The sequence below is a fragment of the Parus major genome, chromosome 1A (genome assembly GCF_001522545.3).
Source record: "Parus major isolate Abel chromosome 1A, Parus_major1.1, whole genome shotgun sequence".
NCBI lineage: Eukaryota > Metazoa > Chordata > Aves > Passeriformes > Paridae > Parus > Parus major.
The window spans coordinates 29,020,691-29,037,182 of NC_031773.1; the positions used below are offsets into that span (position 1 = coordinate 29,020,691).

At 37.4% G+C, this 16,492-nt stretch overlaps 1 protein-coding gene across 2 annotated transcripts; it reads right to left on the reverse strand.

Annotated features, from left to right (window-relative positions):
* Window positions 1–1,254: 1,254 nt before the first annotated feature.
* On the reverse strand, window positions 1,255–16,486 carry SLC38A2 (solute carrier family 38 member 2). 2 transcript variants are annotated; one of them, XM_015628819.1, is made up of 15 exons: window positions 16,326–16,444; window positions 16,012–16,093; window positions 15,772–15,887; window positions 12,886–12,959; window positions 12,696–12,788; window positions 12,419–12,500; window positions 9,415–9,497; window positions 8,380–8,438; window positions 8,118–8,261; window positions 7,305–7,384; window positions 7,108–7,208; window positions 6,593–6,717; window positions 5,862–6,006; window positions 5,647–5,744; window positions 1,255–4,874 (listed from the first exon to the last, which is right to left on the reverse strand). In XM_015628819.1, exons 1-15 carry the CDS (start codon window positions 16,442–16,444, stop codon window positions 4,776–4,778), a joined length of 1,500 nt encoding a protein of 499 aa, XP_015484305.1. In that variant the 3' UTR covers window positions 1,255–4,775. The 2 variants fall into 2 exon arrangements, with proteins under 2 accessions (XP_015484305.1, XP_015484304.1); XM_015628818.1 differs by having other exon boundaries at window positions 5,647–6,006; window positions 16,326–16,486.
* Between the last annotated feature and the right edge of the window lie 6 nt (window positions 16,487–16,492).

Sequence of the window (16,492 nt, forward strand, 5' to 3'; positions counted from 1 at the left end):
ATTTTAGACACTGTTACAACGTAGTTTCAGTTCATTTTTGTAAAACCATTGCACCATCTCATTAATCTCACAAGATGAGCAATCTTCTCATTCCTGTGTGAAATAAGATGTAGAAAAGACTGTGTTATGAAGTTATTTAAGTTGATGGAATTGCCTGATTGTACAGGTGAGATTAATTGTTCAGCTTGTCAGGTAGCATTCTAGGGAAGGGCTTCTACACTGCTCTGAAGTTCCTGTGTGACAGCAGACAGCTTATGAGACACCCTTTCCAAATGGCCACCTTGGTGCTTAGGGTTCTTGTTCCAAGAATGATCACCATTAAGTAAGTGGAGGACATTAAATGGACTCAAATACATGGCTGTGCCACAGTGCTTCCTCTCCATGCTCCAGGTCCCCAGAGCTGTTTACTGATTAACACCTTTTTAAAGGCCTGCAAACACTGTGAAAATGAGTAATTCTGTTTCACAAACATGACACTAAATGAGAACTAGAAAGGAATGAAGGCATTCATCCCTCATCAGGATGGCATTTGGATTTTGGGCGAACACAAACACTGTGAACACACAGAAAGCATCTTAAAAAAAATAAAATAATGAGCAGCTACTTAAAGAGGATTCCAGGAAAAAAACACTTTGCAATCTTGTAATTAATGCAACCTTAATTGAGGATTTCCTGATTTCAAAGCTTTTAACTATCCTTCTTAAGTATTGCTTTTGTATAGTGTTTTGCTGTACACATGACACAGAGTTACAACTCCAGCATCTCCCAACCAAATCAGAGTATGTGGGACAGATATTCATTTATAGGATGCGATACAGATTTATATGATACATTTGTTTTGTATCCAGTTTCCAAAATGGAAGCAAACCAGGCATACCAGTTTTGTAATTTTTTACATAAGCAGTTGTTCTACTGGAGACTCAAATGAAGGAAAGTGGCACAGGATTTTAACAAGACTCACTTATTACACTTAGACAAGATCTAACACATTGGGTCTTGTCTCCAGCTATGCCTTTTCCATGAAAGAAATTACTTAATGCAGGTTCCTTGTAGAATTTTATCTCATGTCCAGACCTGTTCTCTTTTACCCTTGTAGTGTCCTAAGTCATGGATGTAGTTGTATGCCGTTCCCTCACCCCTTTCCTAGAAAGTGTTAAATATGTTAATTATGCATGAAATTAAAAGTACACTTTTAGCATCACCTCTAAAGAAAATCCTCCAGATGCCTCCCCCAAGAAAAACATCACGCCCTTGTTTAGGATTATCTATTTATTTATTTCAGTTAAAACAAACATACAATGTTTCATTGAAACTGTGTTGCTGGCCACCAGTCTAGCCAGCAACCCTAGCTAGGCTGTTGGCCCCTCCCAGTAAGGCGGGTATTTACATATGTACACGGATGTACCGCGGGATGCCCGAACCTGGCGGCCGAACTAACGAGCGTCAGATCGCAGAGGTGGTGAACTTGCTGCATTCAGGAAATCGTAACATCCATGGTAAATTTTAGAGAGAAAGTATACATGAACCTGAACAATGCTTTCTATGGACCCAAGTGATTCCTGTGTTTATTGCAACATATACATTTGTAATAAATACAATCTTAGTGTTTTCTTACACACCTTAGGCGTAACACACTTCTTTCATCTCTGTAAGCATTACACTTTGTTGAAAAAGGCTCTTTCCTTTGACAGCTGTTACACAGATGTACAACATGGACAACTCCTTGAAATGATGTAACAATCAGTAATGAGAGAGGAATATATACATAAATCCTGGACTCCAAACCTACATTATATACATTATACTTACAGTATGTACACACATACAATTTATGTACATAGACTATCATAAATATTGAAAAATAGTTTTAGTTTTAATGGATTAATGTTTTATAAATAACATGTTACATTTATGACTGAAATATCATGGAAGACAGTAATGTCTAACTGAGGTGACAGAACAGTGGTTTAATACTGAAGCTGCTCTTTTAGGTGGTTTGTAATGTAGGTAACTTTAAACAGACAGGTTTGGAAAAAAATAATAATTAAAAAAATCACATGTTGGAAATCGACCCAGCCAAGTGGAACTCAACTGTTGCAGGTGGAGAGTCAGTCATCAAATTATATAACACATAATGTATAATCTGGAAATTGCTACATTCAGAGAATTAGTGACATGTACAATACACTATGAGGTGTCACCACAAAAATCTCCTTCCCTTCCCCTACTACAAAGAAGGAATCTGTAGTAACTTCTCACAACTCCTTCCTCTTCTAGGGTTGCTGTGAGAAAGGAGGAGATTTCTCACTTTCTTTCCTCTTTTTAAATGCAAGGGAAGCACTTCATCCCTTATGTGCTACAAATTGCTCAAAGGTAGACAACATTTTAATCCTCTTCCATCTTTGCGCATTTGCAGAGGAAGAAGAAAAGCTGCCAAAGTACTGAGGAGGCACGTGCTCAGCACTTCTGTGGAGATCAGGTAACATGGAATAGTTAGCCATGGATGTACAGTACCTGAGGCAGAGAAGTACCTACGGAGCGTTAGTCAGTGCTGACTCCAGGATCATTAATTGCCAGTTGAGTACCACCGAATTAATATTACAAATAACACATGAGGAATCTAACTTGTCATTACAGTTTTACACTATAGTCTTAGTGACCAGTACTTACAGTCATGCAGAAGTATCAATACAAAATACCTGCAGTTGTTTTTCCATAGATTTTAAATGGCTGGGCAGAGTTTGACATCGTCTGCCAAATGGTGATTATTGTTTAGATTAATTTCTGATTAATTCTAAAAGAGCAAAAAAATCTCAGGCACTGTTTAACCAATGGATTACAGGCCTTTACTTGGTCTCTCTGACACAATGAGTGGGATTTCACAAATCAGATTTTTAAAACATTGTGTCAGATGAAGACAGTTGACCGACCACATTGCCATGACTATTTCATTAATAATCTCTATCTAGGCTTTTGTACCCAATATTGCTGTGTTTGAGAACCTCTGTAAGCCAAGTACGCTGTTATACAAATGTTACCTCTCTTCAACCTGGGACAAGAATGAAAGAGCAAACATGCACTAGAAACAAAATAGCTCATCACAACCATACAGCACCTGTCTCATCAGCTAGGGCTCCTTAGAAACTTAGCTATTTCTGAAGCAAACAAGTATGAGATGACTATCCAGCCTATGAGGTTATTTTTAATACTACTATACAGTATAAATTGGAAGAGGAATCCCAGTTGCGTATGTGAAGAGAGTTGGTACCAAGCATGACGTATTGGTGCAGTTATTTTGTGGATTTGACTCAGAAACAGAATAGTCAAGTAATTCAAAATCCAATAACGGATGAGGAATTTGAGAAATACTGTACAGTTTTTGAATATTATACAACTAGAAGACTACATTAGGACTTTTTTGTTTTCCTACAGAGTGTTTCAAGATAGATTGGATAGAAAAAAATCCCAACAAACATTGTTACAACTGACAATGGACCTTATTAATAAAGGGAACTTGAGGAGGGAGTTTTGTATTAATGGCATCATATGCTCCATATGCCATTCAGTTTCTATCTACAACAGGAAAAAAAAAAACCCAAAAAGCAAAAATCCCAAACCCTGTTTTACTCAATTGCACTACTGAGTACCTCAAGAAGGGAAATGTCAATGCCATCTTTGCAATTTTAGATTACTTATGCTTTTCTCAAATGCACCCTTTTCTAAAGGGTGGGATTCTTAAAGTTTGAAAATTTGTGTTTCCACACCATTTTTTGGTAACTCTAGTTACTTATGAAACCCTGAAATGATTTTCAGGAGTATTTTCTCTAAGGGAACTTCATGGAAAGCATTTAGTATCTGAGAATTTTTATCTGAATTGGCTTATTTTCTGTTTTGGTCATTAGAAGAATTTTTAAAATAAAATTTCTTCTAATTATGACTCTACAGAATCATAAGGTATGTTGAGTGGGAAAGGACCCATCACAATCATCACATCCAACACCTGGTCATACACAGGGCACCCCAAGAGTCACACCATGGTGCCTGAGAGCACTGTCCAAACACTTCTTGCACTCTGTCAGGCTGGTGCTGTGAGCACTTCCCCAGGGAGCCTGTTCCAGTGCCCAGCCACCCTCCGGGTGAAAACACCTTCATGCCCTTTCCTTGGGTCCTGTCACTAGTGACATGAGTGAAGAGATCAAGAAAATCAAACTGAGTTCAATTTAGGACACTAATTAAATATTTTTCTGAGCTCTTCTATGTTATTTTTTCATTCTTTTTAGAAAAATGTTTCTTAAAGTCAAAATAGTGCTTTTGAGGTCCATAAGAATTTTTGGTACAAAAAATAATAGCGTTTCTCTCTTTCTCTCGCTCTCTCATTGGTTATTTAAACACTTTGCTGTAAATTAAAGAGTTCTTTCTCACATCAAATGGTTCCATTAGGCACATTCAAGTAAAATAACAAAATATCCAAGTAACAATGACGAAAGCCAAACATGGCTTGATAAAAGTCTACAGAGAGTTCTGTCCATTCTCTGGAATGGAATAAAGTTGTCACTTCCTTCAGCCAGACACTCACGTGGTTTGATGTTAATATCCACTTCCATCATGCAGAATAGTTTCTTAAAGACAGAGTTCAGATATTCTACGATCAGAAGAACCATCAACAAAGAATCTGCCTTTTAAAGGAAGCTGAATAGCTCATTTTCATTCTCAGTAGGTATCTGAGTGAACACTGGCATTTGAAGTGGAGTATTATAGAGATTAAACCAGGGCAGTTAATGGCCATCAGATGTAACATTCTGGGTCCAGTCTAGAATAATCAGTGTCATACACCCAGTCATCACAAGTATACCACTTAGAAAGAAGAATGAAGCCTGAAAGAGAAAACATAAAAGAAGTATTTCAGATTCTGCTATGACACTGCTGGTAAAACACAACATACACCTACAAATTCACACCCATGCATAACACAAACACTACTACTCATGGAGGACAAAGTAAAAGAGACAAGAGATCAAATCAATGACAAGGAGCGAAGTATCTTTCTCATTTTGGGGTCCTTTCTCAAATCAAGAAGTACATTTTTTTTCAGTATAGCAGACCTCACCCTCAACTAAGGGAAATGAATGTACCTGCTGATACCAGTCGGGCTATGCCACTGTGCTAACTTGACTCTGTCTCAGTATGTCTGATTGCATTATGAGTCAGTACGTCTTTGATTAGTAAGAGCACCAAGAACAATCAAGATAACCCAAACAACTGGCAGAGATGAGCTCTTACGGGGAAAATTATGTAAATGAGTCTTAAAAGAATATTTGAAGACTGTTAAGGCTTTTTAAATATAGTTCTTAGGGCATTCTGTTGAAATCTGGCTCTTAGCAGCAACAGAATGACCCAGCTACTGATGAGATTGGGGGCCAGGGACCAAGAGAAGTCACTGAAGCAAACTTAGTCTTGTGGTGGCCAGTTCCTTGGTTTTGAGTTCTTATGCAACTCCTTACAACTATGCAAGGTAACATTAAATACCAATTCACCGACTACCTTCACCAGGACTTCAAAATTTATAAATCATGAAAATGATAATTCTTTTTTTTTTTTTGCTTTGAATTAGAAAGCAAGTGTAGTTACATATTTGTCTATACGTACCCCAATCTTCTGCACTGACTTCATTGGTTCCTTCTTCACTAATTTGATGTAGAAGGCAGAAGGAAGTATAAAGATCAGCATGGCAGCCGCAGAAGCACCTGCAGAGAAAAAGCATGGAAATAAATATTCATAACTAGGTAAACATACTGTAATTAGACTGGAACTGCTTTTTCTGAATTGCAAAAGACTGCTTGATCTGACAAGAAAATGCTTACCAATGAATCCAAAGATGTCTCGAATAGTAGGGACAAAGATAACGAGCACGTTGGTAAATGCCAGAAGAGCAACAGTAATGGAGCAGTGACGCAACCAACTGAACTCCTTCCCTGCCCACAGCAGCTGGGTAATGGAACTGCGGATCTTGGGAAGGCAAGGGAAAAAAAAAAAAAGACAGTTGAGTCTTCATTTTGGAAGACAGTGAAGCCACCTGAATTAGACCTTCCTTTTCCAAGTATTTTAACACAGTTTTCCTGAATGCTTCAGATTTTAAGAGAAGGTGAAAGATGAAAGTAATATGCAGAAAAAAAACCAAGAAGTATCTGGCTTGAACAAAAATGAATTCCAGGAAATTCTATAGCATCTAAGGATGTTGTTCAACAACATACACATAAATGGCCAGACCGTGTCCACAATGTATGTACAAAAACATGCTGGCTTTTTTTAAGCTGATAATACAACAGTTAAAGTATTTTTATAGAGGGGGAATCTATTTCCCCAATACAACCATGCCAGGAAAACAATGTAACTGAATATATTTGTATCTACTGCTCGGTAAATGTTACCTATTTATTGAATTAACAGTATAGCTATAATTTCTGAAGTTTATCATAGTAAGTTTCCTTTTTCAGTTAAGAGAAAAACTCTTCAGTTTTTCAACTAATAAACAGTAGTTGCCAAATTGCTAAATGACTGCAGCAGTAGAGGTGTTAAAAAAAAAATTACTTACTGGGAAAATAACTACAGGTACAGTGAGGGTTACAGCCGTAAGTACAGCAAGACGCACAATAAGAAGGAGAACATCAGCACCCAGGTAAGCAGAGTAGGTGTGAAGCAGCTCTGGCTCGACTTTTCCTATAAAGAAAACAGTATTTTAACTAGATTTAGTTGTCATACTTCTTAAACATGTGTTTCTGCTCTAGATTGCACACAAATTTTACAGTTACATCATCAACATAAATTGGAAGCCTCAAAAGCTCCTGTAAGAATGTATCCATTTTACACAGGAATGACTTGGAGGCATGGAACCTGGTTTAATCCATTTATTCCTATGTCTTGGGCCTAATTCTATTACTGATCTCCTTCGGGGTGTGCACTTATAGAAGTGCTAAAAAAAAACAATAACCCAACTAACAGTGTATATTTAGAATACATAATAAATGCTTGCTTGTTCTATTTTTAAAATAATGCTGTGAGTCTACAGAACACACATAATTTTAAAGAAAGCAGAGAGGCAATACCCACCGTAGAATGTCAAGTATCCAAAGAGAGCAGCCAATAAATACATGAGGAACATGGCAAAGAAAGATACGTAGGACACATTCATCATTCTTTTACGGCTTCGGCTGAAAGAGAAAGTAACATTGTTAGCAGTGGGAACATACTGTTTTATACTATATTTAATTGTTTACTGAAATTAAAGGTACATATCTAACACATACCCTTTCAGTTCTTCATAAATCGGAAGAATTGCAGGATGGCAGACAAAAGAAAATGTTAGGATTGGGACAGCATAAACAGTCTGGAAAAAAAAAAAAGTACGTTTCTTCAGTATCTCAAAAGACATTAGAAATTTACTTTTCAAAATAATCAGGAGATTCTTCAGTTTGGCCTTATTTGGTGATCAAGACCAGCTATTCTTTACAATGGAAACTTCAGAAAAAGTTAAAACAAGTTTGTATTTTCTTAAACCCAGACCCTGAGGTATCAAATAGTCTCAAATTTCACTGAAGTCCATGCTGAGCTGAGTGTATTTGCATTCAAAATCATGTTCAGCAACTAACAGGCTTAAGCCATTGTATCTTGAACTCTGTATGGAGCATTACACATGTGTGGAGATTTGCCACTGTAATTGGGAGCATTCACGAGTCAAGAATCTGTGACTGGGAACAAGGCAAACATCCTATTTGCACACTTCTACAATTTTCTTCATCTTCTTCTGCAATCTACTTTTTAAAATGCTTCACTAACTTCCTTGAGAAAGCTTGAGAAATGCTGTGCTGTAGAATGGGAGATTTGTTTTTTGCCACTCAAACAGGTACCTCAAACTCCTTTTAATTTCTATGTATTTGGCATGTAAAAATACCCAGTCTGCAAGAGGTAAACAGTACCCAAGTCTACTGGAACAGAAAGTCTTGACACATCCCAATTTTAAAACTGGACAACTGCTTGAAGGAAGAATGACCTAATTTATCTGCTACATACTTAAGTCTCTCAGTTGTTTTCAACAGAGCATCTGATTTTTGGACAGTTACCTGTGAATTGAAGATGAAGTATTTTGGCTTGCACATATCAATTGTTATATTTTCATCTACCAAAGGTGCCACTGTTGCATTAAATGTCACGTTCATGACGACGCTGTCCATAGGACAAGGAATCTGAAACATCTTCCAAATTACCTAGAAATAAAGCCACATGTTTATTACTTTGACTAATGCAAAATTTTTAGAAACTGTGCATAATTTCACTTTGAAACACACTTTTACAAGTACTGGAAGTTTTCAAGATTATACTTACAACAATCAGAAAGAAGACCATGCAAAGTAAGGAAAAGCCACTGGTATAGCCCAAATAACCTGTGATCAAGAAAGATAAAAAAAATTTAATATACAATAAACTGAAATACCATTCAAATCAAAACATTATGAAAAAACATATTCTGCCAAGTGATCTCTTTAGATTGTCTTTTCCTTACCATTACACAGGACAAATTAATTATTCATTGACTTTCTGCTAATCCCAACCCAGATCTAAAGGTTCTGATAGACATATTAGGGTCTGTACATACAGTGTGTCTGTAATGTTACACTTTTTAACTTACAAGAAAAAGAAGCAAACTAAAAAACCCCACAGCAACAACTATATGAATTGATTGTTGTATACTAAGAATGATATAGGATTAATTTTAATAGCATGCACTATCAAGATAACTTGGTCTTTTTTCCTTCTCTTTTTACTTATATACTTAGCTTCCAGAAAACAGTAATTTGAGAGAGTAATTCACATCGAGACTCTCAGTTATTGAAGTTCCATTACAGGATTCTCTGAATAAACAGCCTGTTAACTGAATTATTCACATATATAACTGAATTACAGCCACTTCAGATAAAGCATCTGGTATGAATATTCTGTTAGTCCTCGGGATCTACAATGAAAAGATACTGCCCAGGCTTAGCAGCCCTATTCTTTGAAGTCTGTTACAGGATAGATGGTAACAATATTGTAATTTTTCACCATTGACCAAAATAGGTCAAACTTTGGCATAAGAACAGAAACAGAATGTTATTGTTGAGCTCTGTTCTAAAACCATCCTACCTGCTGTCCTTTCACTTTCCACAAACACATCTGTAATTTAGTATACTTGTCTTGATTTTTTTTTCCCTTTCTTCAAGGAGACTGACAGCAATTACCTAAATGCTAATTAGTCACAAGAGATGAGTTTGGAGACAGCTGTGAATTCACACAGCATTTCTAGAGCCAAGTATTGTATCAACATGTTTCCCCACAGTATTTTCCAATGGGTTTTTATTTTGATTGCCCTCTACTACTTACCTAGATTTTTCAGTAGGGACAGGGGAAGAATGAGGATGACAGACACCAGCAGCACTAAATAGTCACCATTGAGATACCATTCTCTGTAGAACAAAGGTAATATTTGTAAGTAATCAGGTATTTAAAAACTACATTTTCAGTTTAGTCTTCCCTCTTATCTTCTACAACATATAGCTCCTTAAAAAAATGCACTACCTGACATCACAAATGACAGTATTTAACTTCCTATACGGACCTAACACCCTACAATAACTTTTTATCTCACCCCAAACCTGCATTGTGCCTTTCCTTTAGTGTCCTTTTATAAAAATAAAAACCATCTGGAAGTCAAAAGACAGAAAATTATATGATTGGTTAGAAAACAGTCAAGTGGGATCAATCACAGAAAAAATATAATTTTCTTAAGTGCTGGTTCCCAACTCTCCAGATGTGTTAGAACATTGCAGGACCCCAGCAGGGTTTCCATTTCTAATGGAAATAGAATTCTGTTGGGTGCCCTGTGGGACTTAAAGAAAAACAGGTGAGGGCTGAAGGTAAGGCAGTAGCTCAAGCCCAGTGGCTGAGAAAACTCCAACAAGCACTGGGAGTCTCTTGGAGGCGCATTTAGTCCCTTTCAGTAGGGAAAACATGGTAAGAACTTCAGAAGCTTTTCCTTTAGAACATTTTTGCCATTTTTTTCTGTAAGAAGCAGAAGCTATTTTTTCACAAAACATTTTTGAGCATTAGAAGATTAACATCTTTTTTGACATACATAAAAACAAAGTCCTACAGGACCATCATATATGCTTTAAGCAACAAAAGTAACACTAAGTTACACATTTATTCCCAAGTATTAATACTTTACATCCTATTATGATATCATTTGAACAGTATTTATTTTAAAACGGACTGTATACTATTTAGGTAAACATAATTTAATTTGAAATTTGTATATGCAAACTCAGTTGCTCAGTTATAGTCTTTTATATAGTAATGGAAATATGGTATAATTAACAGACTTGCTCTGGATTTACATAGTAAATGCGAAAATGTGTAGTCATTTCTTTCCTCAGTTTTACCTGGGATAACTAGATGTAAAAAAGGAGTATTTTAGAAACTTCAGATGTATAGGACATTAACACCATACACCCTTTTGTTGTCTTTTTAAAAATTACAGTAGACTTGTGGCAAATTTAAAAGAAATCACAACAAAGAAACTCCTTGCAGTTGATACAATCACAAGAACATGCACTGCTATTGTGCATACCATATAGAGGCCATCAGGACTTTCAGATCAAGGACTTCAAAGTTTTTCCGTCCTGAAGAGTAAAGAATGGGATTGTGCAGTTTTAAAATATAGCCAAGTACTTTAGAAGTTGCTAAGCAAATTTTAATAATGGAGCTAGCATTTGTAATATTGTCTCAGAATTCCAGAAGTTCTTTTACAGTAAGCATTATTTTGGGACACTTAAACAGGTAAGTGCTTACATTTTAGGCCCCAGGCTTCCAGAGTGGAATCCATGCCAATGGTAGCCACCCAGACTCCCCTAAGCAATGCATGGAGAGAGTCAGTTAAATGGGGTTCACAATTGCCAGAGCACTGAGAAAATACTTTAAATCAGTGTACAGCTACCTAGTGCCAGCCAACAAGAAAACATTTATGATACAGATCTCAATTTCTTAATTTTCTCTGCCAGATTCACAGAGCAGCAGCTGTATCCTATGAGATTCACAGACTTTAACTTTCCCTCTTGAATGGCAACCAGTTTTGAATTCTTTACTGAAGATGGGACAGTTAAAAATATTTGCCTCCGAGCCCCTTTCTAAATAATGGCTACTCCAGGGGCTCTCTTAAGAATCGAAAAATATGGACTTGAATTCAGCCAAAGGAGAGAAATGAACCTTCCCAGCAAAGAATTTGTAAACATAACACTAGTAAGTAAATAGGGTAGGTGCAGTATTTGAGTACATTAAAAAAAAAAAAAAAAAGAAAAAAAATGAAAAAATATATGGCTAGCACTGTTATTATGACAATATCTATCAGCAAGCTGTATGAACATCACCAAATTGCTTGAACCCCTCGGGGAACATGGCAGAAAAATGCCTACCTTCTGAACTCAGGCTTAGGTGTAAGTTGGAGTCTTGAGCTGCTCAGCCCTCTCAAGACTGGGACACTTCAGGACAAGGCACAGAAGTACAACTCTGAAGAGTGAGATTTATAGCACTTAACTCTATCCATCTGAACTCAGGTATCTTGTTTTCACACACCCTCTCAACACAGAGTGATATGATCAACTGTTCTTTGGAGATGCCCAAAATGTGTCTAAGGTGCACCAAACTGATCGCTACAGAGGATCACGGTTCTCCACTGATTGTACTAAGACCATTGTAATGATGAACTCAAAATATGGCTAGATAAAATGAATCCTCTTTTTAAAGCCAAGCAGGAAAGCCACTCTGGAGTCAAGGTGTCTCCAGGAATAGATGGCAAGGCATCTACCACTCTAGTCTTGGGCATATAAACTGTGGTTTAGGTCCATGTTTAGTCTCTGTATCTTTTGAGAACTGCTCCTTACAATATTCTTTGCATAACTGCATTTTAGTCTTACATTTAATCACTTGCTACAGTATTAATACTAGAAAACCAAATTAATCAGACCAAACATTTTGAATGCAGTAAGAAAGTAAAAAGAAACAAAACAAAAAAAAAAGCAACCATAATCACATTTATCTTTCCTTATCAAGTGTATGTACTGACTGGTACATACATTAACACTTACCTGATGTTCTTTACAGAACAGCTTTCTGCAACACGATGCAATACCTGTATTTTTCTACCCTTTTCCCAGGTCAGGCTGGATCTAAATGAAGTGAAGCACTCAGGGGAAGGGAAAACTTACTGTATCTCTGTCTGAATAAGAAGCTACCCTATGGTGTACCGAACGTGGTCTTCATATAAAAATATATACAGTCTCCGTATTTGTTTCTCCTAATAGTTTCTCTGATGAGGAGTTCTAACACCTACCCTGTGGTCTCTTCGATGTTCATAAATGTCTTGATGACCAATGGTAACTCATATTTCACTATGAAGAGGTAGCTTGACATAGCTGTAGGTGAATAACATCATAGATCATTACAAATATAGAATATGCCACATGATGCAAGAATCACATAACATGTTTCATAACTTCACTTGAACACAAGCAGTTAATGAACACATGTTGTGTGACAAATAAGTCTCCAAGAATAAGCAGGGAACAATTACTATTGACAGTACAGACATTTTAAGATCTTGTCCTCACCTCCAATGTTCTGCATTGTAATTGATCCAGAAGCAGCAAGTTTTCCAGCCATACCAAAAGCCTTCATTCCCAACTGTTCATACAATAAGGATCCTAGAAGAAAATAAAATATCCCATTGGAAGGGTGTATTTCACAAAGATACCGTAAGAAACAAATACTACATATTTGTAAAACAGTAATTTGCCATACCTCCTTCATTGGCAGTCTTCAAAAGAAGATGCACTGAATACAAAGAAAATATTGAGACAAACAGCAGGAGTATTCTGGGGAGAGAAAAACATGCACATTTGTAATAGCCATAAATAACTTATTGTAACCCTATTAAATAACGATGCATCAAATATAAACATTCCCCATATTATAATATTATATGGGAAAAAGTGTGTTCTGAAAACCCAATTAATCCTATGTGTAGAAAGGATTTTATGTTACACTGCAATTCAGAAGCATACAAAGAAATTCTAATGAACAATGATTCTATTCAGTCTAAAATGGCATAAGCATCACCAAGTGTCAGGATATTATACTTGGCTACATTTGATAATACATAACTTAATAAATTATCAATGGGAATGGGTGCATCCTTGTAAGAAACTGTATTCTTCCTGTCCCCATGTCCCTGTTCAAGTGTGTTATGCACCTATCGAATGTACAGTTGAGGCTAACTACAGCTGAAGTGAAGATTATCTCTTGGTCTTATAAAAGAAATCAGCTTTTCAGCTTAAACCTGTGTTATGTCCTTTTTTTTTATGTAAGGATGAAACTGCAAAAGCTTTAAAGGACTGAAAATTCAGACTCATTGAGAGCTGTGTTTTCAAATGGAAATATACATCTACTGTCATTAAAAAAAATTCTTTCCTCAAAAGTTAACTCTTCAGATGTGCTTACATGGGAATCGCTAGTGGCTTGTTTATCTTCCCCACAGCTTTTACAGGCAATGCATATTATTTCCAGAAGCACATTTGCATCACCTAAAATTCGGATCTCTCAACAACAAATCTCTCCCACAACAAATGCACTTCCTGGAGTGGCACGCTAGGGGGGACTTCTCGGCTGCTGAAGAACACAGTGGAAAATTACAAAGCATTAAAAAAAAAAATCCCTGGTCTTTCTTACACCAATACAAGCATTTTGCTCAATAGGAAACCTGAGAATCAGCATATAAAAAATGGCTTAAAAAGGGCAAACTTCATTTCCCAGAAAACATTTCCTCATCTGTCATTTTTAATGTAGGCAAAGTTAATAAATGCAGCACAAAGAACTGGAAACAAAAAGATCTGAGAACGTTCACAGATCTGTGTAGGAAACCTATGTTACTGCGCCAATTCAACACTAAGGCATGCACACAAATAAACCTCTCTATTTCTGACGGGTAGGGATTAACTAGGACTTGACTCAGCCATTGGGCAGAAACAGCACAGCTGAGATGTGCCAGGGTTACACTGCTTTAAAACAGCACAGACCCTAGACACCTCTCAGTCCTAACCTGGAATGGGGCTGCCTACAGCGCAGGCAAGATCAGTCAGCAAACTCATTCTGAAGCTCACTCTGTTTCTGGCTTCCAGACCGTTCTATTCATTTATTTAGTGCTGACACAAGTGACAAGTCACAGCACTTACACAAGTGCCTCCATAGTCTTCGAAGAACTTACTGCCTTAATCAACTGCATCTGGATCTGATTCTGTAACCTAGTTATTAAGGGATGCCTGTAATGCCCTCAGTCATCATAAATCCTCAGTATCATCTGTGATTAACTGCTTTCCTGCCTCACAACTGTACGATCTACAACATTTAAAAGGTAACAAGCTAGTTTGTCTTTGAAACAGCACTAATGCAAATAGATCTGAATATAGTACCTGGAAATAAAAAGCAACTAAATTGCCTCAGCACCCAATTGTTAAATTGAAAGTTTTGAACTTTTTCTTCCTCAGAAAAGAGGATCTCCCCAAATCTGTTCAAATAAAAACTTACATTCTCTTTTTTCCTCTCCTCAGAGACATTTTAATGTGTATTACACTGATTATATTTCATGTGCTGCAGAACATCTTTAGAGCATGAAACTGATGTATAGAAAAATTAAGTATTTCTTCTAGATTTATGCTAAGTCTTTCATTCAGTTTAGCACCATCTAGGCTAATGAAAATCTTAGTGTAAGATTTACAAATCACCATATACTTCAGATCCTTTAGGTCAGAACTTTACACGTTGGTAGTTTCCTCAGCAAACTTGAGCACCACCCGATACACTGTGAAACATCTGGAAGTAAATCTGACCTACTTTCTGGAAATCTGGCAGCAGAGTCAGGGAAATTTTGAACTAAACATTGCTCTTCATGTGTTCTTGAGCATTCAGCACATTGATCTATTTCCAGGATAAAAACACAAAGTTCCTTTGAACATATCCATGGATACTCATTTGCAGTCAAGTCACTGATACTACATTGCTCATGAGCTGAACTACCTCCAATACCTGAAAAATGTTCTTTCCCAGGACATTTAAAAGCACCGTACATAACTGTATCCTTATGCCATTTCCAACAACATTACTGTAGTTCTGTCCTACACCTCAAAGATTTTGCCAGTGTAGACAGGCCAATAAAGATATGCTGGTCATTCCACATCCTCCCTTGCAGGCAGACAGAAATTTTTATAGGTGTAACTGAAACCATATCCCTGAACTGAATGAAAGCGTAGCAATAAAACTGATTTCTTTATTGGTTAAGTACATTGTAACTCAGTAGGCACAATGATGTCAGCTGAGGAAAGCAAGACCACATCCCTGATTGGGACTTGGATAACAGAACTTCCAGGGGAATTCTATCAGTTATTCATGGAGAAACTACAGCTAAGTCAAGTAAAATTCACTGTAAAATGTTTTTGAGGATTGCAGAACTTGCAGTGAACCTGATTAATTTTTGCAGGTTCTTCTGAATATATCACAATCCTTAAACATAAAACAAGCCATAAATCCTAAAATGCAATTCTGCATCTATAGAAATGTCTGGATATTTTCCAGGGTTCACATTCTTACACACCAGAAACACAGGGGTTTTTTGATGAATCAAAAGATACTTACACAAAAAGAGCAATTCCAGTGTTAGCCATGGCAAAAGAAAGACCAAGGATGCCACTACCCACAATAGCATTGCTCAGATTAAATACTGACATTCCGAAGGAAGTAGTACCTGGATGCTGAGGAAAGGGAGATAGGTAATAATTAACAGAAAGTTATTACTCATCTCAGAACTAAAAAAACCCAGAAATGTGGCAGTACGTTTTTGTTTGTTTATTTAGAACGTCATTGCTGGGTACTTACATACTGAGTTTCGTATTTCTTCTTTCCAAGGTTGGAGTCGAGCAAAAAATTTTGGTTTTCTGGATCAATATCCGCATAGTGGCTGCAAAACAACATTGCATCATTAGTGACTCTTACGGGCAACACGCATATTCGCTTCCCGATGCATTTCAAAGGGAAAAGGACAAACCGATGGGATGACCCCGAAAGAACCACCCCACCTGCCAGTGTCAGCGCGCGGAGCGCCGCGCCCGTCCCCGGCCGCAGCGACTCCCGTGCTTCCGCAGGGATTGCCCCGCCGGGTCCCCGGCTGCTGCCGCCCGGAGCCCCCTCACCTCTTCATGGCAGCCGGCTTCGTGGGGTAGGGGTAGCTGAAGTCGTTGCTGTTGGAGCTGTAGCTGCTGCTGTCCTCGTCGGGCGAGATGTTGAACTTGCCCATCTCGGCGCTGCTCATGCTGGCGGGGCGGGGGTCGGGGCTCGGCGGCGGCCGCTCTTTTGTCCT